Raw genomic sequence first — 25981 nt, forward strand, 5'->3', positions numbered from 1 at the left:
AAAAAAAAAGTGCATGGTGGCAGGATATGTGTTGAAGATAGGAGTTGTCATAGAAGGCTGGATTTTTAGGATGAAACTGCTAAACCTATTAGAAAAAATAGTTAAAACCAAGAGTCTCTAAAATAGCATTGGCAGCAGTAAAGTTACTGGGTGATACAGARATTTCACTTAAGTTATACCTATTTACAAGACATAATACAAATCTAGTAGGATCTGTTAGTACAGCATATACAGTAATTAGCTGTAGCTTGTAAAATGATGTTATTTGCCCGTTTCCTAACAGGTATAGTGTATTTATCTGTTAGGATCCCTACTGACAGGTATTCAGTAAAATGTCAGACATTTATTCATTAGAATATTGAGCATAATATAAAAATATACAGTAAATATGAGCACATCCTGTAGGCTTGGGTGTAACAAAGAGGGATGTCTGGGTAWTGTCAGCAGTGCTTTGCCAGACGAGTATCCACAGAACACACTGCCACAAGAAAACACTGGGGAGAGCAAAAGCAAAATCTGTATATAAATTAGGGGACTGAGCTACCCCATAAGCTGTTGTCATTCTCCTGGATTTCGATTCCAGGCTTGATTTGCCTGTCCTGAAGTTTAGGACTGGCTTCAGCTTTGGGATATGAACTCTGTACCCAGAGTTTCCCCTGGTTTGTGTATAATTCTGTTAGTGTGAACTGGGTTTTCCCCCATTTTTCTCTTGTTATGGAACTGTATCTTGCAAAAGCCTGCCTGCTCTCTGGAGCTGATGTCCCTCGACTTCCAGTGCACACCAGGTTCTGACAGCTCACATTCACACCACACAGTGTTCGGTAAACAAAAGTGCACATGCAGAAAAATACATTTCGATAGCAGAGAGGCACTGAATATTGTCTGTGTTCTTAGCCCTTGTCCTAAGTGTGTCTGGAAAGGTGAATATGACCCATAGTTCACATTGAACCTACAGCAGCAAATAGCACAGATCCAGGGTTTGCTCCAGGCTGTGTGCCTCAGGGTGGGCTTAGGAAACTGGAATTTTTTTGTCTCAAAGCACAGCTTTTTGGCACCTGAGCTCTGAGTGTTTGACTATGTGGAACTCTCCACCTGACAGAATAACAACTGAACTCTCATATGACATCTATGGCTGTCCTGAGAGGGGAATGACTACCAAAGCCAAGCGAGGTGTTCAGTGGGGAGGGGGATCTCATCCAGAGCCACTGCTTGATGTGCACGCTCCCATCAGTTCCATCCCCAGACAACACTAAGGAAACACTCATCCCCAAAGCTTCTTAGTGACAGCTCTTCTAGGAAGCACCTGGGGATCTCCTGCACACAAGTTCTCCAAATGCCTGGCTGTTTGTTCCTAACAATGCTGAGGAAATTCAGAGTTACCAGATAGGTACGGTCCTCAGCAATAAACATGTTGAGCTGGCAGCAGACACCTTCACAGGCCAAATGTAACCTCAATTTCACTATTAACAAAGGAGGAACAATCAATACTTGCCTGGCAATGATGCTTTGAGACTTGTGTTCAGTTACTCAGTGCTTAGCACACCTAAAACTCTGCAGAGCCAGCCTCAGAATGCCTTCATGCAGCTGCTCCATATCAGGGACTGCTTGGAGTCAGGAACTGGCCCGTTTGGTTTGTCTCTGTGTGCGGTCACTTTTTAACTGTGGATGTGGTTTTATGAGTATCTTTGGAGAAGATTAAACCATTTATCTTTACATTCCTAGATGTCACTGGGCCAGGTGGTCTGGGAAACAGTGCCAGTAAGCGAACAAACACTGACTACATTGATCCTTAAATGATTTAAATGGGAAAACCAGGTAAGTGCCAGTGTAATCTGGTATTTGCTTGTTTGTAAATACAGAGAGACAGGGGCTTTTGCTAGAATAGCCATTCTGCTCCTTTCAAAAAATCTGGCTTGGTCTGATTACCAGTACTTTTTAAGGCCTGATCCATTGAAAAGATTTTGGACAGAATCCTTAAAAGAGCATTCACATTTTTGAAACTGTTCACTGTCCTGTAACCTTCTGCTGTGCTAAGAGGATTAGARCCAGACTGGTATGTACAACATGAAGAAAGAAAGATGCTATAACTGAAAGCTCAATTCTGTCCCACAGACATGGTGTGTGCACAGCAAAACACCACCTTTGAACACTGGCCTAGCAATGGTACAGATCATAAATGCARATGTTTAGCTTTGATTTTGGGAAAGAAGTCTCTGCAGAGTGTGTCAGGGAGCACTTCTCCTATAAAGAGTCACTAGATCCTTTTGCTTTTCTTTCTGTTTCTGTGTTGCTTCTTTTTTCAGTTCTCCAAGACCTTTGATTTCTTGCAAAACTTGTGTAGCTTGCCGAAGTTGTTCTACTGCCTCATTGAGCAACGTCTCTGCCATCACTGGGGGTCTGTTTCCCTCCTGGGCTTGTTCCAACCCTTCACGTAAAACTTTCTGCAGAAGCTTTTCTGCCTTTTCCCTTTCATTAGCAACTTTCTCCTCCATTTTAGCTAAGCATTGATGGGAATCCTTCGGGAAACCCTGGCCTGGAAGTGCTCTCTGTTTATTTTTGGAATCAGAGAGCAAGTCTCCCAGAGAAGAAGAGCGAAGTTTGAGRCCTGAAGTGTTTTCTGTAGAATCTTTCTTCTCAAGAGTTGCCTTTACAATCTCCCAGTCTGTTTCTGTAGCTGAGGAAGTCTCTGCCTCTTCTGTTGAAGTTTTCTGTTCCTTCTCAGCAGCGGTTCTCCCATTTCCTTCTTCTGTTCCAGCTGTCAGGGATGTGAACTCTGCTGCCTCGCTGGCTGTGATCCCATTCACCGGGGGCTTGGAGCTGCCAGACTCCTGCTCTTCCCAGAGCCCAGCTTCCAGGTCACCATGGCTGGAGTTCCCTGTGGCAAGCAGTGTTTGTCTCTTTGTCTCTGACAAAGCCTTSGGAGGAACAGGAGGCTTTGTGACATCTGCAGCAGCAATCTCAGGCAGGTTGTCTTTGCCGTCATCTCCTGATGATTCCAAGTCTTCTGTCTTTTTAGGTTCAATGGTTGGYTGGTCCCAAGCTACTTTCAGCTTGTCCGGCACATTCTTAGGAAGTGGAATTGGAGCTTTTGATATAACCCTGTTGCTGACCTCAGCAAGGTTCTCCTTGTTCTCCTCACTTGGTGCTTGGGATTCTTCCACATTCTCCTCTGGAYTTGGAGAGTCCTCTTCCTTGGCATTTACACTGTCCTTTGATGTGATGCCTTCCTTAAGCTTCTTATCTGGAGGCAACGGAGGAGACAGAGGTTTTTTATGTTCCTGGTCAGGAACATTGTTCTCTGCCTCTTGGTTTTCTTTTGTGCCAGTGGGTTTTGTAGGTGGCATAGGTGGCTTTGGAGTTTCTTTCTGAGGTGGTTCATTGTCACCTTCGCTGACAGTGGAATCAAAGGTTGGTGGTCCATTGTCTACTATATCCAGATCTAGTCGCAGGATACCATCTGATGTACACTTGGCAGCCTGAAACACAAGAGAGAAAGCTGTCAATATCTATCCTATCATCAATCCTTGTGCTACATCCTTCAGCTTCAAGCTGAAATACATAACCAACACAACCAGCATGGCAAATGAGGGGTTGCTGCTTCAAGCTGAGAGAGTTGGGGCTGTTCAGCCTGGAGAAGAGAAGGCTTCAGGGAGACCTTAGAGCCCCTTCAGTGCYTAAAGGGGGCTTCCAGGAGAGCTGGAGAGGGACTTTTCACAAGGGCATGGAGTGATAGGACAAGAAAAATGGCCTTAAGCTGAAAGAGGGTAGATTTAGTTTAGATATTTTGAAGAAATTCTTCACTGTAAGGGTGGTGAGGCCCTRGCACAGGTTGCCCAGAGAGGCTGTGGACTCCCTGACCCTGGAGTGCTCAAGGCAAGGCTGTAAAGGATTTTGAGTAACATGGTCTGGTGAAAGGTTGTCTGCCCTGGCAGGAGAAGAYGATGATTTTTAAGGTCCCTTCCAACCCAAACCATCCCTTGATTCTAACAAAAGCACAAAATTTATTTTACTACTTCCTTTGATAAGAACGTCTTAAAGCTGTTTTTAACCTTACTTCTTGGTTTTCCTGTGGGTGCTAKTGTTAAGCTCTGTCTTATTTTTATTCTTTATCCTGTGGTAGCGGAATCCCCTTTCATTTACAATATGCCTCCCCAAATGCTCACTTTTCTGCTTTTGAGCTTGTCATAAACCAAGTTCATCTTCAGATTGCTCGGGCAGGGACACTATTGTACTCGTGTTGCCTTCTGCTTCTTCCAACCTGATGTCATCCCTGCTTACCAGGGTCAAGCCTCAGCTGGTTAGACCTCCTTCAGACCACAGGCTGTGTGCAAATCTTTGTAGTAGGGAGGTTTTCCTAAAAAGGATGGACTTAGCAAAGACATTGCAGCGTGAAAGCTCAGAGCCCCTCAGGGAGAAAAGCGGTGACAGTTCCTTTGTGAGGGAACCCAAAACCACAGGGAGGCATAGCTGCAGCCAGGGCCAGGCTCTGTAGTGTGGAGTTTACTTCAAGCCTTTCTTTGCCTTTCCAGTTCATCAGAGAGATGGAGGCAAGCTGCATCCTGGCAGCTTGGCCCTGACCCATCCTCACCTGGCCTGCTTTGAACACTGCAAATCAATGTTCCTGCCATTTCCTCCAGGAATCTGCAGCCAGCAGCCATGATACACATCTTTCTGCAGGCTCTCTCCCCTCATTCCTGCTTCTGAATTTGTAAGCCAGTTTCTCCTGATTTTGGCTGAGGGTGAGAAGTTTTACAGGTATCAACCTCAGAGGTATCTCACGAAAACAGTGATAGGGAAGAGAGATGTTTTTAGTGCCTGGGGAAGGGCTTCCTATCTCACTGAACCCGTATTAGGCAACAGAATCCACACTTCATTGTTGCTGTGACTTTTGTCATGTTTTCTTCTGYGGTTTTCTGGAGGATGGGAATCTATGATTCATTCTCATGCATTTCTCTGCAAGAGACACTCTCCCTCCATTTCTATGCAAAGTAAAAAGTCTCAAGGCATCTCATTTTCTGCACAAGGGTCATCTGAGTGTTGTGCAGGCACATAAGTCTGAGTCTTGGAAGTTTGAAGAAAGAAGGTTTGATTTAAAAACCTTCCTTGCTTGAGATTCATGCTTTGCTAAAATATCAATCTGTCTGTAGAAACTTTTTCATAAATCACAGGAATCAAACATTAGTGAGAACCTCTCCCCTGGAAACGAAATGCAGGTTTATTTTACATTTTTTCTAGTTTTGTTTGGTTTTTTTTTTTTTAAGTGGCAGACCCAGAAAATCAGTTAAAAGTAGACAGGTTAATCTATAAAACTGCTGGGAGAATAATGTATTCTGTTTCAGACCTAGGGAAGGGCTTACAAGCTCATCTGCTTTCTCTGGCTAGCTTAATAAAAATATGGCTACTCCCCATGGACCATGCAGTTCTTCCACCCTCAGACCACTGTGGTTACAAAATCATCACATTTTAGGAAATAAATAAAAGTGCTTCGGTCTCTTGTGATGAAAATGAAACACTAATGGTTCTGAGCAGATGGTGAAGCAGCTTGTGAGTTATGAAAAGCTAAATAGATGGTAACCTGTTGCAGCAGACAGAGATCTATGGGAACCCGAAGCTTCATTAGAGAGGTGCTGGCACCACCTCTCCTGGAGGAAGTTGTTTCCCTGGTTAGATWTCCCAGGGCTGTCCCTACCTGGGGTTTTCTCTGGGGTTTGGTACCTGGGAGGAAGGAGCAGCTCTCAGTGATCCCACCTGGTAGGATGCCTCACTCCAACAGAGTGCACTTACCTCCTTCAGGTGACTTCTTGTGGGTGGCCTGCGTCCGTGGGACACCTTCACTCTGTCCCGAGTTACATGGTCCAGTGAAAGGCTCTCATCCACTTTCACCTTTAACAGTTGGAAGAGGAAGAAAACAAAAAAGGAGGAGGGTCATTAATTTGTCAAGGTATGTCTGTAAAGTTGTCACTGTCACACCTGAAGTGTTGAAGCATTTGGAGACATTTCACCACCAGTCTTCACCTCAGAGCTCAGTCACAGCCTGCCTGCAAAGCCCTGCATGGATGTGATGGATTTTTAAGATCTCARAGGTTTGCAATGGCTAAACTTCCCTCCACATAAGGGGCAGGGAGGGAAGGACACAAGGAGCTTTGTCCTCACTGCACCCTGTGCTTGGACCAGCTCCTGCATGTGGCAGAACACAGCACCAAAAATGCTGTTTCAATCTCAGAGGTGAAAGCTCATTAATAATGGTGACCTGACTGTGAACTGTATCAGCAGCACTTCCCTTCCACAGCTCTAATGACTGCAGGATGCTGAGGAGAAGGTGTGAGCAGTGACCTGGATTAATTGCAACTCCAGCTGAATTAACAAATTTACTTCCTGGAATCAGATGAGAAATCTACTGCCCCACACGTGTAGGAAGGGAGGTCCCAGTGCCCTGACAGGTATTTCTCTTTGCTGTGACCACCCAGCCACGCTGGAGTCTGCTGCACATGGAGGGGCAGCACCACTGACCAGGGACACTGAAATATCTGTGTGTCCTTGCTACCACGASTTTGTACAGTAGSAAAGCTGGCAAGGGTGAAATRGYGATTTAAAGAGAAAAATGGCTGGTRTGGCAGAGTGGTTTCACAGCTCCTTCAGGGGAGAACAGATAATCCAAGCCAGCTGAGGGTTTGACCCAATAGCCTGTGCCTGGCCTATGTGGRAACACTTTAAATCTGAGGTTTGATCCTCAATGGAATGAATGAGAATTAGAGGCTGGCTCCCTCTGTAAGGAGAATAASCCCAGGTCACAGGGCAGGGAGGTGATCTGAGATCCCACCTTGCTGTGCTGCTGAAGGGTGTGCAGAGTTCACTGCCCACTGTGCCCGTATTCTTTGCCCTCTGCTGAATGAAAGCAAAGTCCAGCCTCTCAGAGTTCCCACCTCTAGCACTGGATCTACTTCACTTGTCCCTTTTCTCAAAACTTTTACTCGTTGCTTTGGTTTCCTTTGCTAAACAGATCWTGCTAACAGCTTTGTCCCTCTTTACCCTGCGTGTTTCTTCTTGTGTCATTCCCGTGGTGGTGGTTTTGTTCACTTCCTTTCAGTTGCTGAAAGAACTGCAGAAGAGATGCTGGTCCTTTGGTTTAGCTCAGGGATCAACTAAGAGGGAGTAGGGCAAGGTTAAACAAGCTCTAGGTTGTGCAATTTTCATCCTTCCTTCTGTGCAGCAGGATGAGAGGAGATTTTGGAAGTGCAGGTGTGCTGGGGCCAGCTGAGAGGCAGGCAGGTTTGACCAGGGCCATGGAGAAACTTTCCACCAGACTTCTCCCCAGACTGCAGGCGGAGYAGCTGCTGGACTGAGTCACTKCAGATTTTTCCAGTGCTGAAGACTCGGCTATATCCTACCAAACACCTCCATTTCCAGGCTGCTTGGTGCTGAGGACCATGGCAGCATGGGGAAGATGAGTCTCTCCAGGCTGCATCTCAGTTATTAACACAACCCAGCATTGCAGTTCTTCYCTGCACCAGTGCCTTGCATTGGGACTGGGAACTCCCACAAATCCTCTGATCCAAGCTCAGAAGAGAAGGAACCTGCCCTGTCTTGCACACCATCTTTCTCTTTCCTTGGACCATGGCTGGCRTGCAGAAAGGATGGGGAGAACAGTGACTCAGGGAAGTTCTGCTTTTAGCTAAAGGAGCCATGAATGAGAACCGACACAGAAATACAGGAGTTTGAAAACTGGTTCTTACCTCATCAAATACTTTRTTTTTGCCTCTATTGATCCCTTCATTAAGAGCTTTTATCCACGATTCCTTCTCTTCCAAGGATGGAGCTTGAAATTTGATGTCATGAACCTGCAAGAGCAGACAGACAWTTTTTGCCTGAGCATTCCTTGTCAGGACCAGAGGTACCTCTGAATCACTTCAGTTTCTATGTAACATCCAGTTCTAGCCTGTGTTTAAACTACAGATTCCTTTGTGCTTTGGCATAGCTCCCATCAACAGGATTTTGTTATGCTGGACAGTTTGTTGCTTTAGTTTTATTTTGGTAACTAGTAAGTACAGTAGTAAAAAAGTAAGTTTCTTCCTTCTGCAAAACACTTGGAATAGCTGTTGGAGCAGCAGTRAGTTGTACAGCAAATGGTCACACTGTTTAGAGTCAGACTAAAAGTCCAAGTCATCTTGGCTGGTTGAGATGGAGTAAAACACTTTGTCTCTCACTTCCCCCAGATGACAAGGAATGGGGAGGCTGCATGCAGTGGGCTCTGCCTGCTTCCCTGTTCCTGTTCCTCTGCAAACAGAACTGATACGGGAATGTGGGGCACTGACATGGGCTGCACTAACCCTGACCCAGCTGAACATGGACACCATGAGGCATAAGAGCAACCTAAGTGCAAAAATTCACCGYATCTTTTTCTGTTTGCAAATGAAATCCAGCAATGAGTGCTGCAGACGTGCATTCTCTGAGGTGTGAAGAGCTGTCCTAAGGAGAAGGGAAGAGCTGGCCATATGAGAGGGAGCTGGCAGGAAGTGTGGGTCACAAATAAGGAGGGAGGATGGGTAATTGTATGGCCTATCCTCCAGCCAGACAGATCTTCCCTTCCTTCAGGACAGCCCCATGGCACTGCTCTGTGCTTTTCCAAACTCTTCTTGACTCCAGCTGGGACAACAGGCAGGGTGTTATTTACTTGGCTGCTGTTTTCTCTGAGCACCTCACCAGCACTGCCCCAGAGTGCACCTCAGGTGAGAGAAATATCATCCTCACATCACACATGGCTCCATGGCACAGCAGCTGGCATCCAAAAAGCTCCATGTAGTGCCCTRATCCACACTGCACAGGCATGCAGGAATACTCCTGTGCTAAAGGACATCAGCAACGTTGCAAAATCAAACACTTAAAAATTAGACACTCCCAGTGTTTCTGGACTGCAGGGATGTCAGCCTGCTGTGAGTGTTCCTCCTAGCACCGTCCCTGACAACAGGGTGGCACTTCTTACTCAGTTATTCCATCATGTGTTTTATCCTCCTGGGTCAATGTGTCTTATTGATTTCACTCTGCTCCAGCCCTGCCCTGAAAACAGAATTACTGATTCCCTTGACAGCATTTGTTTCTTTTCTGCTTATCACTACAGTATCTGGGGGGCTTCACAAATTCTTTTTCAGARTAACTGAAATTGTCCCCCTCTTACAGCTGGGCAAGTGAGCCACAGAGAGGCTTGTTCAAAACACAGCCTCATGGGGTTCTCATTTGGAATAGTTTTTTGTGGGTATTTAACTTACTATAGGTACTCTGTACCTTCCCATTGCTTTCAAGAGCAGTTATAGCCTCAGCTTTTTACTAAATGAGGCCCCACATTCCAAAATCACAGCACTGTCTGTATAAAACAGGGACTATATTAAATAARAGAGACAAAGCTAATGGTGACTGACAGTCGAGTGCTCTTAGCAGCTCCCTGTTCATGGCACAACAAAGCAGCAACTGTTCTGGGTGAAGGGACCATCAGAAATTCTGCAGAACTAAAGCCTGATCTCCTTACACCCACTCTTGAAACCAACTGTTCTTACTTTCTGTATTTATTTCTCATGTCAATGCCATGGATTTACATCACAGCTATCAAGTGCTAGACAGTCACAACCAGCATGGCAAGCAGGCAGTTAATYTGGGGAAAAGTTCTTTATTCAATCATTTTGCACGTAAGGTGAAGGGACCACATGCCTTCCCAGAGCTCAGAGGGGAGGTTGGGGCCTGACCCACAGCTCTCTGCAAAAAGAGCCCTTTGTCTGGGATGCAGAAGGGCCATGCTAACCAGGAACCTAAGGGAAGGCAAGGCTCCAAACTAGAGCAACAGCCAGATTTTGTTTTAGTCCTAGCTGGCCTGGTTTTGTGTGTGCTTAAAAACTTTTTTTGTTTGGAAACGATTTTGCCCCAAAGCTTTGTGATTATAAAAGCTTATGAGAAAGCCCTACTTGTGAGCAGCTGAGCTGCTGCACTGCCTGGCAAAGACCTGGCAGCCCATACCAGGGTTTACAAATCTCTGTACATGTTGTTCAGGGGAAGGATTCCTAACTCACTTGAAGCTTCCTCTTCCAATGCCACTTTCTGTGCCTCATTCCAAATAAAGCCTCCCAGACTGACTAAGCACTGGTGTCAGCAGCTCTGTGGCAGAGCAGAGCAGATCTCGGGGCACGGGGGTGGTTCCTCGTTAATGAGAAGCTGAGATGTCCCTCTGGCATGCAAATGCAGATCCAATGGATGGTGAGAGAAAGGGACTGGTGGAAGGTGGCAGTGGAAGGGAGCTGGGTGAGGGAGGATGAGCAGCACAGTGGCACCCTGCTCTCTTGCCATGGCAATGCCAGCCTCACGTTGCTGCAGTCCTGCTCCCTGCTTGCACATCTCCCTGGGGCTGTCACACAGAGGAGCAGGCACCTCCCAGTGCCCAGGTAKCTTAGAATTTTTTTTCCTTTTCATAAAACACCCCCAGACACCAAGGCAGAGTCGGGCTGCCAGGGCTCTGAGACTCACGCTCGGGCTGTTGCCAGCCACAGCCTCTGTGCTGCCCTGCAGTCCTGGTCTGTCTGCATCCATCTGTGGCTCCTGTCCTYGGCCAAGGCACTGGGGGAGGAGGTGAACCCAAACTGGGATGGGAGCTCTCTGCAAAGCAGGAAAGCTGCAGCCGAGAGGCAGGAAGGAGCTGCCTGTCACTGGGACTGCACACTACTCTGAGACTACCAGGATCTCAACAAACAAGGAACAAATGAATTTATCYTGTCTGTATTTTACTCATTTAAGTATTTACAGATACCAGCAGATGCATCTAAAGATGGATATTTCCTACTAAACATTAAGCAGGGTCTGTTCTCCAGCAGGAATTTAAGGCAGAGAGTCAGTGACAGCACTGTGAGAGGGCAGGGGCAGGGGAACACATTTGCACTCCTTCTTGCTAAGCCAGCTGAGACTGAGTCATGCCCTAAACAACAGGCTGGAGTGCCAGAAAAAGCTGTCATGGCCAAACCTAGTGACCATTGCAAGCCACGAATGCACAATTTACTGACAGTTCCTGAGAGCACAGCACAGCTCCTGCTGAATCACTGCTGAGATGTCACACAACAAGAGCTCCCAGCAGATCACTGCCGTGACAGCAGCGGCCACTGGCTCTCAAATTGCTCCTTGTCTTCCCTGAGACATCAGTSTCCTCAAGCACTGACAGGCTGATGGCTGTGCTGAGCCTGCTTTCCAGGAAAGAGCAGTGTTCAGTCTGTTGAACCTGCATGAAATGATTTAACAGGCAAGCTCTGGAGAGCAGTGTGGCTGCAGGATAAGACTGTTCCCAACACTTCTTCTTTGCTGATCAATTCTGCAGATCTGCTGCAGAGCTGGGTGACAGAAATCTGTGCTTGGTCCTGACCTGTTCCAGTGCAAATCCTGGTGGGGCTGTGCTGAACTGGACTGTGAATTGCTTGTGAACTGTTGGGGGAATCTGTTCCGTTCTGCAGACTTTTGGTACAGGGTGGCCACCTCCAGCAGAAGCTGGAGCAGAGCTGGGTCAGAAACATCTCAAACTACCATGAATGCAGCAGAGTCTATCTGCCAGATGGGAGGTCATTTCTTGCTGCCTACAATGACTTCATGACTTCATTATGTTAAATCATGAAGGGGAAAGGAGAAGCCAAGGGATTCCCTGCCTGTGGCAGCGGAGYTGGAACCAGAKGATCTTTAAGGTCCCTTCCAACCCAGAGCATTCCATGKTTCTGTGAGATGATTATCAGAGGACTCTGGTGGTTTTCTGCAGATGAACTGAAAGCTGTGTTATCCCTGAGAATAATGCAGCATCTTGGCCAGACTGGCAGACCCCAGGAGCAGATTCCTCCAAACCTCACTGCATTCTAGAGCAGCTTCCAGACTGGGCCCCTCGTGAAGGGTAGTTCCAGGTACCTCAAAAACTGATGAAGGGAAAAATAAGCAATGGAAGTTTCCAGCCCTGACCACAGGTGCAAGGACATGTGTGGAGCTGCTGGACTGCTTGGAAAGTAAGGACTTTCCCTTCCTACCACCCTCTTCCCCATATTAATACTTCCCTGCAGCTGAAGATTTTCAGATCCACTGAATACCAGACTTGTGCCAATCTCAGTAATTTCCAGAGTTTACACCGAGCATCACTTGCACTGCTTTTTTGCACTGTGAGTAGTACATTTTAAAGTCTCAGGGCCAAGGCTGCTGCCCTTTCTTAGAAGCCCAGCTCTCTGCATCCAAAAGTTTTCATTTAATTGTTGTGGATGGAATGAAGCATTTGGGATTTCTAAGCAGAACGGGGCTTTTGCACACTGCCAGCTTCCTTCACTGAAGAATTGAAGCTCAAGGGGCAGAGCTTTCTTTCAGTTCCATACCAGTGCAGGCGTGTGACATGCTCATATTGTCACAGCTTAACAAAAATGTCATCCTTGTGAACAGGCCAAGCAGAATCTGGGCTACATTCTTCAACGACCRGTGTCTARCAAGACAAATTATTTATTCAGGTGCAACTTCAGCTGCAGAGTAGTTTGAACTGATTGATTCATCTCAGCTCAAAAATATCCCATGCAAGATTTAAACTGGGATTCCCCTACAACTAAACTAGGCTCCCTGTATTCAGGATTTGTGCACTGAAACAGAAATGGCCTTTCCTAGCTTGCTCCTAGGTCCCTCAAACTCATTCCTCAGAATTATGCTCAGGAGAGAGGGTGGRAAAAAAAAAAAAAAACCCTAGCAAGATGTGGCAGGGCTTGGCAAGCTGGCTCCCAGGGTGATTTTAAACTGTGGATGGCAGCAAGCCTCCCAAATGGAAAATGTTTAACTGATATATATCGCCACAGCTGCGATTTCAAAACAGAAGAAGGACAGTTGTGTATGTTGGCCTCCTAATTGMAGCCTGTGCTAGCATCTGCCAAAGTATGTTGTGTGTCAACAGCCTCACCAGATTCCCAGCCAAACCAAGGGCGGGAGGGGAGCTACAAACAGGGAACTTTTCATTTATAAAAGCCCTTCCTTTCACCAAAAGAGCCTTATAAAAAGTAGCCTCTATCTAGGTCTCCATTGAATCAGTGGCATGAAAAACAGSGTGGCTGTAAACTTGCCAGCATGCCAAAAGGATGAAGTTACCCTTTTGGGCACAGTTTGGGCATATTTTTCTCATAGCAAGAAATAAGAAGTTTAGGAACAGGTCTCACCCTGAATTGMTTCATGGAGCAGTGCAAAGACATATGCAGCTATCACACAAACTTCTCTCAGTAACAAACTCGCAGATAATTCCTCTTCCCTACTGTGCTGCCCATCTCTGAGCACACAGGATATTTATTATTGGCCTCCAGGGAATGGGTGCACCCTTAGGATCACAGAAGGCTAGAATGCTTTGGGTTGGAAGAGACCTCAAMAAACATCTGGTTCCAGCCCTCCTGCCATGGGCAGGGACACCTTCCACTAGAGCAGRYTGCTTCAATCTGGTCTTGTGCACTTCAGGGATGGGGCAGCCACAGCTTCTCTGGGCAGCCTCACACCCTCMCAGGGAAGAACTCCTTCCTAACGTGTTCTGGGCTCTAGCACTCTGCAGGAGCTCACTAGCCCAGGGTTTTGGAGAAGGACAGTCCTTGTTTTGTTGTTTGGAATGAAGTTTAGCACAATGGTGCTCTGAACTCAGCTGGGGTCTTATTATACGAATAAACACTAAGTGACTGGAGTGAAAGGATAAGCAACAGTGACAACAAGGACTAAACAATCTCCATTTATTTAAACAAAATGGAGATGGGGGAATGCAGCAAATTGGTATTTTTGGCTGTTCATGTTCTTACGGAAATGAATGTGTTTCGTCCCTCACAACTTCTCAGATTTGCAKGGGGAGATTTAGTTAGAACTCTGAGGCAAACAAAATCACATTGAAATTAGAAGGCAAAGTGTGACCCCCCAAAGCAACAATGAAACATCTCAGCCCATAAAGATGCTGAAATGGATAACGTGCAAGTAGGAACTAAGGAGAACTTCCAGAGATATGSAGTGGTGAAGAATATAGATAGGAARTRAAGCACGGTATCCTTGCATCCACCCAGTGCTCAGATGGATGAAYAGTCTCTTTGCAATGCCAGCCTGGGTTTTAGGTTCTGGATCTAACCAGATGCTGTGCAGGAAGCTACAGATGTAGAGTTTCACAGATTCTGCAAAATAAATCTTTTCTCCGAGGAATTGTTTGGCTCTAAGTAATTTTGCAGTGGAGTTTCTCAAATCAATARCTCCAGCTCCAGGAATTGTCTCAGTACATGGACCAGAATTACTGATTTCACTGGAACTTGGGCAAAGCTGCAGCATCTACAGGAGCTCAGAGGACATGGAGGAACCACAGGGAATGGTCATTCTCCACTTGTTAGGGAGTACTGGAAGAAAGAAGATTACAAGGCAGGAAAAAAATGAAGAGGGGAGGTCATTTCTTGCTGCCTACAATGACTTCATACTTCATTATGTTAAATCATGAAGGGGAAAGGAGAAGCCAAGGGATTCTTCCTACAGGAAGACCCTTTCCCCATGACAAGATGGAAGTCTAGACAGCAGTGGCTTTCCTTCTTACACACTGCAGACCTTTCACAGCTACAGCTGTGAAGGAGCTCAGTCTCAGAGCCTTTCATCTGCCCTGGGTGCAGCTGGCTGGGAGCTCACTTTGGAGTTAGTCCACTTAAGGGTGATGAGAAAGGCAATCCTACCTTCTTACCCGGGGAGCGAATTAAAATGAAACGATTTTTCCTTTTTAGTAGCGCACGCAGCTCCTGGCACTTGTCATAACTCTCCAGTTCCACTGTTTCTATGCACTTCTGTTCATCCTGCAGAGAGGGAATGAAACATTATTATGAATAGGAGGCACTGAAATCAATCACAGACCATCAAACTCTGCATGTCTTCCCTTTGCATCTGTCTAAAAGCTCCTCTGCCTTAAAAATGACCTGCATGCAGACAGCAAGCCCCATAAATCAGGCTGGCATCTCACTAAGAAAACACCCTGGCCTTCAAGCTACACGYCTAGTGGTCCAGAGTGGCTGAGCAAATAACAGCCTGGGGACAGTAACACCAGCTTTTGCCATTGCTGGTGGCCTCAGCCAGGGATCTGCAGCCAGAAGTGACACCACCTCCTCCCCACAATGAAAGGAGGAGATGTAATCCTGCTTTTTTGCAGGGAAGATGACACAAGCATCATGATGGTCCAAGCAGCCCCTCAGGAAGCCTGAGGCACGGCAGGGATAAGAGGGGAGCCCTGGTGCCACAAAGAGCTGGGGCAGGCTGCTCCTCACATCACAAGGGTCAGCAGGAGCCRTGTGTGATGGACACAGCCCTCTTCCAGCCACGCTCTGAGCTGTCAGAACGCTTAGGATTGGAAATACAGCCCTGGACAGCCAGCAAAACCGTCTGGGCCAGCATCTCAGTGGGGAATATTTATCTCTGGAGTATCTCCACTGATGACTGCCGGCCACGATCTTGGCTCATTTCTGCYGGTAACATAACTAAAATTCCACACGTGCTGCGTGGCTCGGTTCAGCTGCAGAGCACCATCCCTAATAGGAATCGCAGCGTAACTCCAGGCAGATAATATTCTTCATGTCTCAGTAGCCCAGCAGAGACCAAAGCTCCCTTTTGCTAAGCAGAAATGAGCAGTGAGAATCTCAGAGCAGCTCTTGCCAGTGAAGTGCTACAGTCAGCATGGCTCAGGAACCTCTCCAGTACCATCCTGAATKAAAATCGCTGGTCATAACCACCCCCAGCTCAGGCTCTGCTCCCGAGGCAGCTCCTTGTGCCCGTGTGAGTTTGTGTTTAGCAATTCCTGCAGCRGAGAAGGGGGTGTGGGATGAGGAAACATGTCGCAGCCAGGAAGCTGCTGCGTGGCTGGAGGCAGGGAATGGAGAGTTCAGAGGGAAGTGGGCTGCGGGGAATTTCCTCCCTTTACCACTTGACATTTAAGTCGCTGTGCAGAACTCAGGCTGTGTTTCAGCTTTTTTAACTCTCCTATCTGGGGATGGGGGCCCGGCAGAGCCAATGCCAGTACACAGAGCAAGTCCTGAGCCACCGAGGGACGTCTGGATCTAATTTRGGTTTATTATTTTAATGACATTACTGTTTATTTCATTTAACACTGAGTAGGTGAATGTGAACTGGGAAAATGCATACTAGGAGGAGCAGATTAATCCTGGCAAAACCTAAAACCCAGCCGATAAAATCCTGCTGACGCTACCGAGCCCTTGGAAGGCTCCTGCTGCAATCCTGGTATCRCAATGTCACTGCAAAAGGACAGGGATGGAAATAATAACCCCTCCGCGGCCAGCAAATGACAGAGAAGGGTGAGGTCAGGAATCCATGGCTCGGGGATGGGTGATCTCATCCTGGCCCTGGGAGAACGACCGCCCACGTTACAGCCCTGGCGCACGGTGCAGCTCCAGCTCCTTCTTCACTGGGCTCAGGATGCAGAGCTGGGCCGTGCTCTGACCARACACCAGCCCAATTCTCCTGCTCCCAAGAGCAGCTCTGTCCCCAGCAGAGCCCCTGCCACTCTCCTTGTTCACACCGTGCTTTCTGCCTCTGGGACAGGAACTTCTCCTCTGATCCCGTGCAAGCTGTGCTCCCACTTCCCACATGGAGCTTCACTAAGGGCTGTGAAGCACTGGGCTGGGGAACAAGGAGGATTTGGCAGCATGGACAGATGTGGTTTTGCCATGAGATTGCCTCTTGCCTTGCAGCTGCCTCTCTTCTCCCTGGGGAGGCTGTGGGGACTGCGAGCTGGCCAGGAACAAGGGCAGAGAGGACAGGGACATGCAGGTGCTGTCTGCTAGGGACACCTTGGCTGTGCAGGCTATGGCTCCATCATCTCAGGATCTGAACTCATCAAGTGAGTTATCCTCTTCGGGAAGGGAAGGGAAGGGCAGGGCAGGGAAGAAAGCAGCCAGAGAAACATAAAAACTCCATGTCTGAGGTAAAGGAAAAGCATCTGAGTTCAGGGAGCACCAGAATGGGGCTTTTGTCTSTGTTTTACCCTTGGCAAGGGGCCATCCCCTCTCTGTGAGCCTACCTGGGTCACAAAGAGAGCCTTTATGTCTGTCCTGCACCGCTAAGATAAAGAACGAAAGACCCAACCCTGAGGCAGGTCCCCAGGTCCCTTCAGCCTCCTGGGACCTGGAGGACACTCAGCACCAGGCAGAGACAAGGTCACTTCCAGAGCACTGCCCTGACACACGCCCAAGTTTAATCCTGGTACACAACCCCTAAATTCATTATTTAATGCAGAGAAAAACTATTCCATTAACTCTTTGTGGAGCAGATCCTCTGGCATAAACATATCTGTGTCTGTTGGCTTGGCCCTTAAGAAGAAAAGTACCGAACACCTGGACACATTAATGCATGTGCTTAGCTGAAAAACCACACTTGGCAAACAATTTCATTAACAAAAAGTTAATAAAAAGTGGGGAAAAAGTATTTCTGGAACCTTTTTTTTATATGAAGGTATAATTCAGAGCAAACTCCTCCTCACTGACACACACTCATGGGCTGAGACCCTCCATTCAGTGTAAAACATCTAGGCATGAAATAATAATTTATTTCTGTATTTGAAGTTCTCAAAGTTTTAATAAATCACTTTTGTGTATCACTTGCTATCACTTTATCAGGGACAAAAAGCAGATGTTAAATGTCCAACTATTGAACATCAAGTGGATCCTCTGATCTCTAGAACACAGGAAGACCTTTCTCTGTCAAATACACTTACAAAGAAACCCTAAAACAACAAGAAAACAGCTCTAAGCAGTAGCTGCACTGTTTAAAGGACAACAAAATCCAAACTGAAGACTGATGCTTTCTATCCATGAAGCGATAATACTGATCTGTCTGGTCACTCTACATAGGATTGCCTGGTCTTCAGACGCTCTCTGTAGGTTTTTTTTATTCTGGCAAGAATATGCAGAGACAAGAAGACGAGAAAAACCATTACAAAATAACCTGCTTTGTTCTCTGTGGACCTGCACAGCAGTTGCTTGAGATCCAAGCACCCTGTATTTGCATCAGTGCCTCCTCTCGTGACATTTGGGTGTGTAATATCATACAAACATCTTGCTTAACTGAGTCTTTATTTAGGTGAGGGTACAGATGCAGGRTGCTGTAGATGCAGGCACAGCAGAGAACAAGAAACCCATCTCACTTCTTTCCCCATGCACCGACAGAAACCTGAAGCCCTGTGGGATGACTCTCAGCCCATCTGCTCCAGGTAACACAAGAGCCATTTGCCATTTGCCATTTGCCTTCAGGAGGTGGCTCTGCTTTAAACCAAACCCAAAGCCTGACTRGCAGATGCAGAATGGGAACACATTCCCAGGGCAGGTCAGGAGCGCATTCCTGGAGATTGCTGCTGATGGTGATGTACAATGTTTGTGTGCAGCTCAGACTGTACTTTCCAGTAACACTGGACAATGTTCTTGCCTGTATCTTGTGCTGGCCGCCCCCTCCACTCTTGTTTTGCACCTAAAGCTCAGCTGCAAGTGCAGCCAGGCTCATGCCACTGCATCAACAGGGTGTCCTGCATGGGARGCAACTGCTAAAGGCAACATCAGCACGTCCTTGTGCAGAGCTGGACACGGGGGCACTGAGAAAAGCACACTGAGTGCAAGGCAACAGCTCAGTTCCTGGAAATCTGATGGGCTCGGAGCAGCTGAAATGTTCAGCTCCAAACCTTCCTGCCCACATGGAAGCTGACCTCCCTCCCGTTTAACCCAACTCTAATTTAGGATACATAAGGAGAGATGCCTTCTGTTGCTGTTGATGTTTTTATCTCGATTCTTTTCAGCAAGCACTGAACAGTCCCRTTTGTAAATGTTTCAGCCTGAGGATGGTCTGGAATGCTCTGTCCTTCTCCAGGGTCACACAGAGCAGATATGTGGAGAGGGTCAAATGGGAAAAATTGCACCTTGAGCTCCAGAAACGCTAACCACCACAGCACACTGCAACAAAGACTCTACTTAGACATCAGCCCTTCCCAAAAGCTCAAAAACTTTGTTCCTCATTTGTAAGACAGAGACAGCCACACTGCCCTGACTCACATTAAAGGAAGATAAATACAGTAATAAACATGAACTGCCTCAATTCTGCGGCAACAAGACCCCTCCTGAGTGCAGAAAATTGCCATTTCCTTTGGTTTCCTCGTAGTAAGTCTGTACAATCACATGTTATCCTATTGTGCTACCAGATAATTTTGCAGCAATTTCCTCTCCTAAGACATTTGACTTCACTGTAAGCCAGTTTAATAGCCTATAGATATTAACATGATCCCTTATTCACAATAATGGGACCTTGCAGCTACTGTAGCYTACAGATGCAATTTATTACAGGATGTTACCACAATCCGCAGGCTACCAGAAAACATTATGCCTGGTTGTTACAAATGCCATTTTCCTTGTTGAGATAATAAAATAACCCTTTCAATGATTGGGATTTTTCCTTCTTCTGAATRTCTGTGAAAATTAATCTTACTTTAAAAGCCTCCTTTTCCCTTGTGGTAATGAGAGCCTCAATGTATCTTGTTTTTAAAGGCATGCCCTTTAAAAAAAACCCGACGTCATGTTTATAGATTTTGAATCTGCAAGTTCCTGAAGCTTCAGCTGGAGTCAACAGGTGTCCAGGGCACTGGGAAATGATCTACAGAGAGYCAACAGTTTGCAGGACCAGGCTGCATCCCTCTGGGGAAGAGAACCCCCTGCTTTTCCTGCCTTTCGAGCCGCTCATCACCTGACATTGGCTTCTCCTGTCATTATTCTCACACTCCCCATGACATTTCACAGCTAAGAACAAATGACACCAGAAAGCCTTGGGATTTGGGAAGAGCAGAAGTGTACAGCACAAGTGAAGAGGTAATACCCTTTAACCTAAACTGTTTATAACAAATCTTCTTTATTAGGCAAGAGTATGTTTTTAAAAAAAGAGAACTGAACTCAATGTCAGGCCTGTTGATGCCGAAACTGCTGTTCAGCAGCAATGCAGCTGCTAAAACATTTCCCCATTCTTCTTCCCTTGACAGTGCACATGAAGCTTTACATGATTTTGCTTTTATATCATCCTGATGGCCACACATGACCCAGATCCTCTTGGGCCAGACACTCACAGGCACGTTGTGCAGATCACAGTTCCCCACCCTGCTGCACACACAAGGCTCAGACCTACCCACACCTCATCTCAAGCCTCTCTTGGCTGTAGCTTGTGCTCTGCACTGTAATTTCTAACTTGTGGGGCAAACTCAGCTCTTGCAGAAGCTGCTTCCAGCCCAGGARAAGGGGCTTGACTCAGGAAAGAGCCACCTTTGCATCAGAGCAGGACCAGCCCCGCACTTTCCATTCTTCTCGCCTGAAAATGCAGGACAGATTTGGCTTGGCTCTKATTCCTCATTTGTCTGGAAACAGCTCTAAGTGCAGCCATGAACTTCAGGCASGCAGTTTATCTAGGGAAGTCCAGGACAAGGCTCCCAGGGGTGCCTTGCTCAGAACTGGCTCAAGTAAAGGGAAAAGATGAGCCAAATTCAGACTGTCCGTGCTTAAGGAGGACAGCAAGCACTCACAATCTCACTCTGCATCCTTCAGTGGCTAAAAGAAACCCTGAAGAGTCTGGCTGGCAACAATTGGAGCTGCTTGAGGGGTGCCAAACAGCTGCAGGGKTGCCTGCCATCTCCTCAAGGTGGGAAGTCAGCCTGCTGCAATCACTTTTATCCTTCAAAAGCCAAAACCTCACAGCACATATCCTGCTTCCTCCCAAAGCTTTACCCCGTTCACCTTCTCACAGGATGTCCTGCCCCTCGTTTTGGCAATGACTCTGTCAAAATATTCAGTGGCTAAARTATTTATGAAATATAATATATTTAAAAACGCAGCTGCCGTCTCTTTTACAGCTCTTWCCCTTCCTGGAGATAACTGGAAAAGCCTTTTGAAAGGAATGGGCTGGAGGGAAGAGTAAAGAACACAGGGAGATGGATGTGTCCCCAGGGCCCTGCTCCTGCCCCTCACTCGAGGCCGTTTGCTGTGACCATACCTCGTCCTCGTAGACCACGAGCTGCGTTTTCCGTAGCTGGATGTAACGATCCTTCCACAGTCCCAGCAGGCCCCCGCTGCTTTTTTTAATCCAACCATGCTTCTCTGCACTTGGAGCAGACTTTGSTTTCTCTGAGCCTTCCTTTGTATCCTGCAAGGACAGAAGGGATAAGGAGTTACATCTAAAGTACTTTCCATTATCAGAAAGCCTGCCCAGAGACAATTCTGGCACACACCAAACGTGATCTCTCCCCACCAGATCACAATGGGAGACTGGCATCTTCCAGAGGAAAATTCCACCAGCTCCCACAGGACTGGGGAGTGGCACAGACCCCAGCCAGCCATCCCTGGTGATCCTGCTGGCATGGCAGCAATTTCACCTTGCCCCTCTGTTCCCCCAGGGGCTCTGCTTCCCTCTCTAGGGAGGTAATCCTTGCTCACTTGTGATCCTGGAAAAGTGCAACCTCCTCTCCTCTTTGCTCCTCCAGCTTTCTGATGTATCCCAGCAGGATGGACTCTGCTGCCATCAGTAGCAACATTTACATTTTAGCCCAAGGCCATTCCTGCAAGCTTCTCCTCTGGGTGTCTATGCTTGGTCATTGTCCTCAAACCARCTCCTGTGGCAGGAGGGACAGGACTTCATCATCCCAGCACTAAAATGTTCCCAGCAGGTAACAGATGAGAGCCTTGCTCCTCTCCMGTGCACTGACAGAGTGAAAAGGCAGGATCCCTGTGGAGCTGGGAGCACCCTGCTGTTTCCAACACCCCATGGATCCCTCAATAAGCCTCTTTCCCYGGAGCAAGGCAAGGGAATCCCTCACTGAGCCAAATCCCCTTACACAAACACCTCACCAGCCTTGTGACTTGTCAGGAGAGGCCAAGCTCAAAYCCTCCAGCCTCCTCCAGGAACCCCACTGTCCCCCAGACTCAGTTTTGTCCATGTCCCCTTATGTAATAGCAGCAATCCTGCTGCAGACAGCCAGCACACAAAATGAGGATGTATGAAGAGGCCCCCAAACATCCCAAAATGGCCCTCMCTGCACAAACTGCACCGGCTGGAGCTCAGGCATCTTGTTTCATAACATGAGAAAATCCCAAGTGCATGGAACAGAGTCAGAGCTGGACACTCCCACAGCCAGAACAGAGCAAGTGTGTACGGACGAGCTTCACAAATTTGGAGGAGAGCCTTGCTAACGAATCTGTTTTCATGCACCAAACTCCCACTGAACACACCCTTGGACTGCAGCTTTCATCAGGGTAAGCTCTCATTCCAAAGAGGGGGCTTGCATCCATGAAAAGAAGAAAAAACAGCTTAAACACCCCATGCAGCCACATTTATTTTGACTAAGGTCAGGAAGGGGCTGGGCATTGCAGGTTGTCTTGGGTGCAGACTGGGAACAAGAAACTCAAATAAACTGTGTTTTTTAGGTAACACAACTGTAATAACTGAAACCTGCAACAACTTTGGCGCYTTTTGGAGCAGTTATTTCAGATGTACTGAGCTTCATCTGAAACAGCCACAATACAGGATGACTGAGCATCAAAAAGTTTTCCGGGAAATGAGAGGGACTGCGTAGGCTGKTTTTTTTTTTTTTAAACTTGACTTTTTAGGTTGCCAGGAAGTTGTATTCAGTTGAGATCTGCGACTTCAGCAAACATCARTTCCTGCACAAATATAGACCTGCTGGTTTCCTGATCGAGAACCCTTTTGATGTCATTTTTAGATAATTGGGCATGGACTTTAACCTCCCTCGTAGCACTTGTGCATGGATGTAACTGTATGAACAGTTTATTCAACTGAGTCCAGACCAACAACTGCTAAAATGTTTTTACTCTTTAAGGCTTTTTTTTTTTTTGCTTGGCAGGTGAATTTTTGCTGGGTTTTTTCCCCCACCTGGCAGAAAGGCTAAAGTCACATGGCAGATATGTCTATCCGTGCTCTGCTCTGCAGTGTGAAAACTACTCTGGTTTTAAAATGAAAGTATCCCCTGTGAAGACACAWACATAATGTCTACCTCTGAAAAACACCCTGCCCCAGCAGCACTGGGGCTCATGCTGACGCCTCTGCACAAAGCACAGAGAGGGCAGAGCTGGGTTGGGGTCTGGCTTTCTGGCCTTCCAGGGACAGCAATTCCCCTCCTTGGCATTGAAGTGTTGCCTTGAAACTCCCTGGATCACCCAGGAGCCCTGGCTGGAACCCCTGCCTGACAGGAGCCATGCACGGGGCATTCTCTGCACCAGGCAGGACTTGCTGCTGTGCCAGCACCTTGGAGCATCCACACACAGAATCCGTGACTCYGAGCCCCACTGAGCAGCTCAGGCAAGGGAAGGGGCAATGAAATGGRGAGTGCTGGTCTCAGCAGCCACAAGCAGAGGGATCTGCCCCTCACACTGCACAGGAGTCACCTGAGCTGCCTTCTCCCTGCTCCAAGGCAGATSTGAGGGTGTGATCCTGCACTCCATGGGATGCTGAGCTGCTGGGCTCTGGGTCAGCAGCTTCCCCCAGCACATCCCATGAGGGGGACAGGTAATCCCTCACCTGCATCTTAACAACATACAATCCCAGMTGATGCAACTGGGCAGTTTGTTCCTGAAAAAGCAAGAAGAGTCTTGGAGATGGTGCCTAACATTTTTGCAGATTGTTTTTATGCCAGCCCTGCCCTGAACTGGCAAGGAGAGGTTGGCCAGGGAACGGCACCTGGAGCAGGGCATTGTGCCTATCCTGTGTTCTCTGCCTGACATTCCAAGATTGAAAGGGACCATGACACAAAGACATGAGCTGCTGCTGTTAACTCAGCTGTATTGGAGCATTCTCAAAGAAATATTAAGATATCCTTCCTGGGATGTTCTTGGGCTGGATTCATTCCTGATGCTGCGGTAAATCCATGGGAAGAACCTGCCTGACATCAGCCAATGAGCCAGTGTAAAGGAAGGAAGAACTGAGTTAGCCCAGTGCTGGCTCATGCCAAAGGTATTGCTCCCAAACCCAATCCATAGGGGCCACCTCTGCATTTTATATCATGGTGGCATTASAAGTGAAACATGAGTCCCACTCCTTCAGCTTGGTTTCGCCTCACATTTTACAGCTCAGCAGAGAACCCAAATCAGACAAGATGGCTTTTTCTTTAACAATCAGGCAGTTCTTTCTCCCCTGCCCTGTATTTTACAGGCCCACAAACCCACATACTCTTCATGTCTTCCAACAAAACAAACCCCCAAGAGCTGAATCACGATGGTGCTTTCAAAGTTACACAGAGCACAGAAGTGCCTCAGCCAGTTACATCCACTTCATTTCAAGCAAGCACTCACTTATCACACACTCCTTTCTACCAAGGCGCTGATGAACAACTCCCAGGACACAACCTGTATCCCCACACCTCCACTCTTTTTCTCCCTCTCCACATGATCTCCCAAACCTGGCTGTYAGCACTGCCACTTTTCCCCAGCCTGCTGGAGCAGAACTGCCTCACTGGAAACAAACTGCTCAGATCCACGTGCAACTTGGGGAACTGTCTCTGACACCCCTTCTGCAAGCAATCCCTGGAGGATTCATGGATCACTAAGAAAGTAAAGCTGGTGAGAGGGTCAGTCAGTGCTGGGGTAGGTGCGAAGCCCCTTTGGCCGGCGGCTGCCAGCTGGAAGCAGTTTCTCTGCTGTGGATTAATTTCATGGATGCCAGCGGATAATAACAACTCTCAGTCACTACCAACTTGGGCCGCTTTGCCGTCTCCCTGCTGTTTTAAAAGAGCTTTCATTCTTGCCACAGAATKTTGGGAGCTGAAATAAGGGGGTGTGAGGGGGGAGAGACAAGCCACAGCTACAGGGATCGCATGTACCAGAGGCTGAAGTCCTCCGGCAGTCCATCCTAACAGGAGCTTTCTTTGTGCATGAGCAGCAAAACCTCATCTAAGGAAAGGAAGCAGAATAATTGCGTGGCCAGACGAGGGGCAAAAACGACCTGTTTAACTTGCTAACAAATTTGTGGCATCTTAATCAATCTCACAGAGAAGGATTATTGGGGTGTGGGATCCCATGGACAAGARAACCTACGTGTGCAGAAGTACCACCACTGCCCTTCTCCGAGTTAAACCCGTCCCAAGCAGAGAGGAGGAGGAGAACAGAAGTGSAGAAGGCTGAAGGTGCGTAGACATGTCCAAGCTGGCGATCTGAGGCAGGCTGGGCTCCAGCAGGGCAGGACACCACCCCAGCGGAGTCACTCGGGGTGGCCCCACAGGCGTGGAACGAGCCCGGCTCTGGCAGTGCCGGCCGAGCCCCTCCCGGCTCCAGCATCCCGGGGACTGCGGGGATGCTGTGCCCAGGCTCTGCCCGAGCCCCTCCCGGCTCCAGCATCCCGGGGACTGCGGGGATGCTGTGCCCAGGCTCTGCCCGAGCCCCTCCCGGCTCCAGCATCCCGAGGAGTGCGGGGATGCGCTGCCGAGGCTCTGCCCGAGCCCCTCCCGGCTCCAGCATCCCGGGGACTGCGGGGATGCTGTGCCCAGGCTCTGCCCGAGCCGCTCCGGGGCTGCCGGCGATGGGGAACCCCCGCCCCGCCGTCTCCTGCGCTGTCCCCCGGGATGTCCCGCCGAACACCCCAAAAAGCCCCCGAAGTGGCGGTGCGGTCCCTCCGCCCCGGCAGGCGCCTCTCCCGCCCGGCACGGGGGTCCCGTCTCGCTGTCCCGGGCTCGCCCCGCTCCCGTCCCGCTCCCGTCCCGCTGCCGCCCCGCACTCACTCGCTCCATGGCTCCCGGGCACCGCTCAGGGGCTCGCTGCCGGCCCCGCTGCCCCGCTGGGCTCCGGCCGGACGCTCATGCCGTGCTGCCGGCCCGGGCCCCGCCGCTCTCCCTCCGCAACAACAACAACTTGTCGGGCAGCCGGAGCGGCGGCAGCAGCAGCAGCACCGCCGGGTTTCCGGCAGCTCCGGCGCTGCCAGCGAGGAG

General features: G+C 48.2%; 1 protein-coding gene across 1 annotated transcript; it reads right to left on the minus strand.

Moving 5' to 3' along the window:
- On the minus strand, positions 1–25981 carry PLEKHO2 (pleckstrin homology domain containing O2). Its single transcript, XM_057375289.1, has 6 exons — positions 25775–25981; positions 21046–21195; positions 14706–14822; positions 7734–7838; positions 5785–5883; positions 1–3476 (listed from the first exon to the last, which is right to left on the minus strand). The coding sequence occupies exons 1-6, from the start codon at positions 25781–25783 to the stop codon at positions 2226–2228; spliced, it is 1731 nt and encodes a 576-aa protein (XP_057231272.1). The 5' UTR covers positions 25784–25981; the 3' UTR covers positions 1–2225.

Source organism: Malurus melanocephalus, unplaced genomic scaffold, assembly GCF_030028575.1.
Source record: "Malurus melanocephalus ecotype Western Australia unplaced genomic scaffold, MMel_1.1 scaffold_244, whole genome shotgun sequence".
Classification (NCBI taxonomy): domain Eukaryota; kingdom Metazoa; phylum Chordata; class Aves; order Passeriformes; family Maluridae; genus Malurus; species Malurus melanocephalus.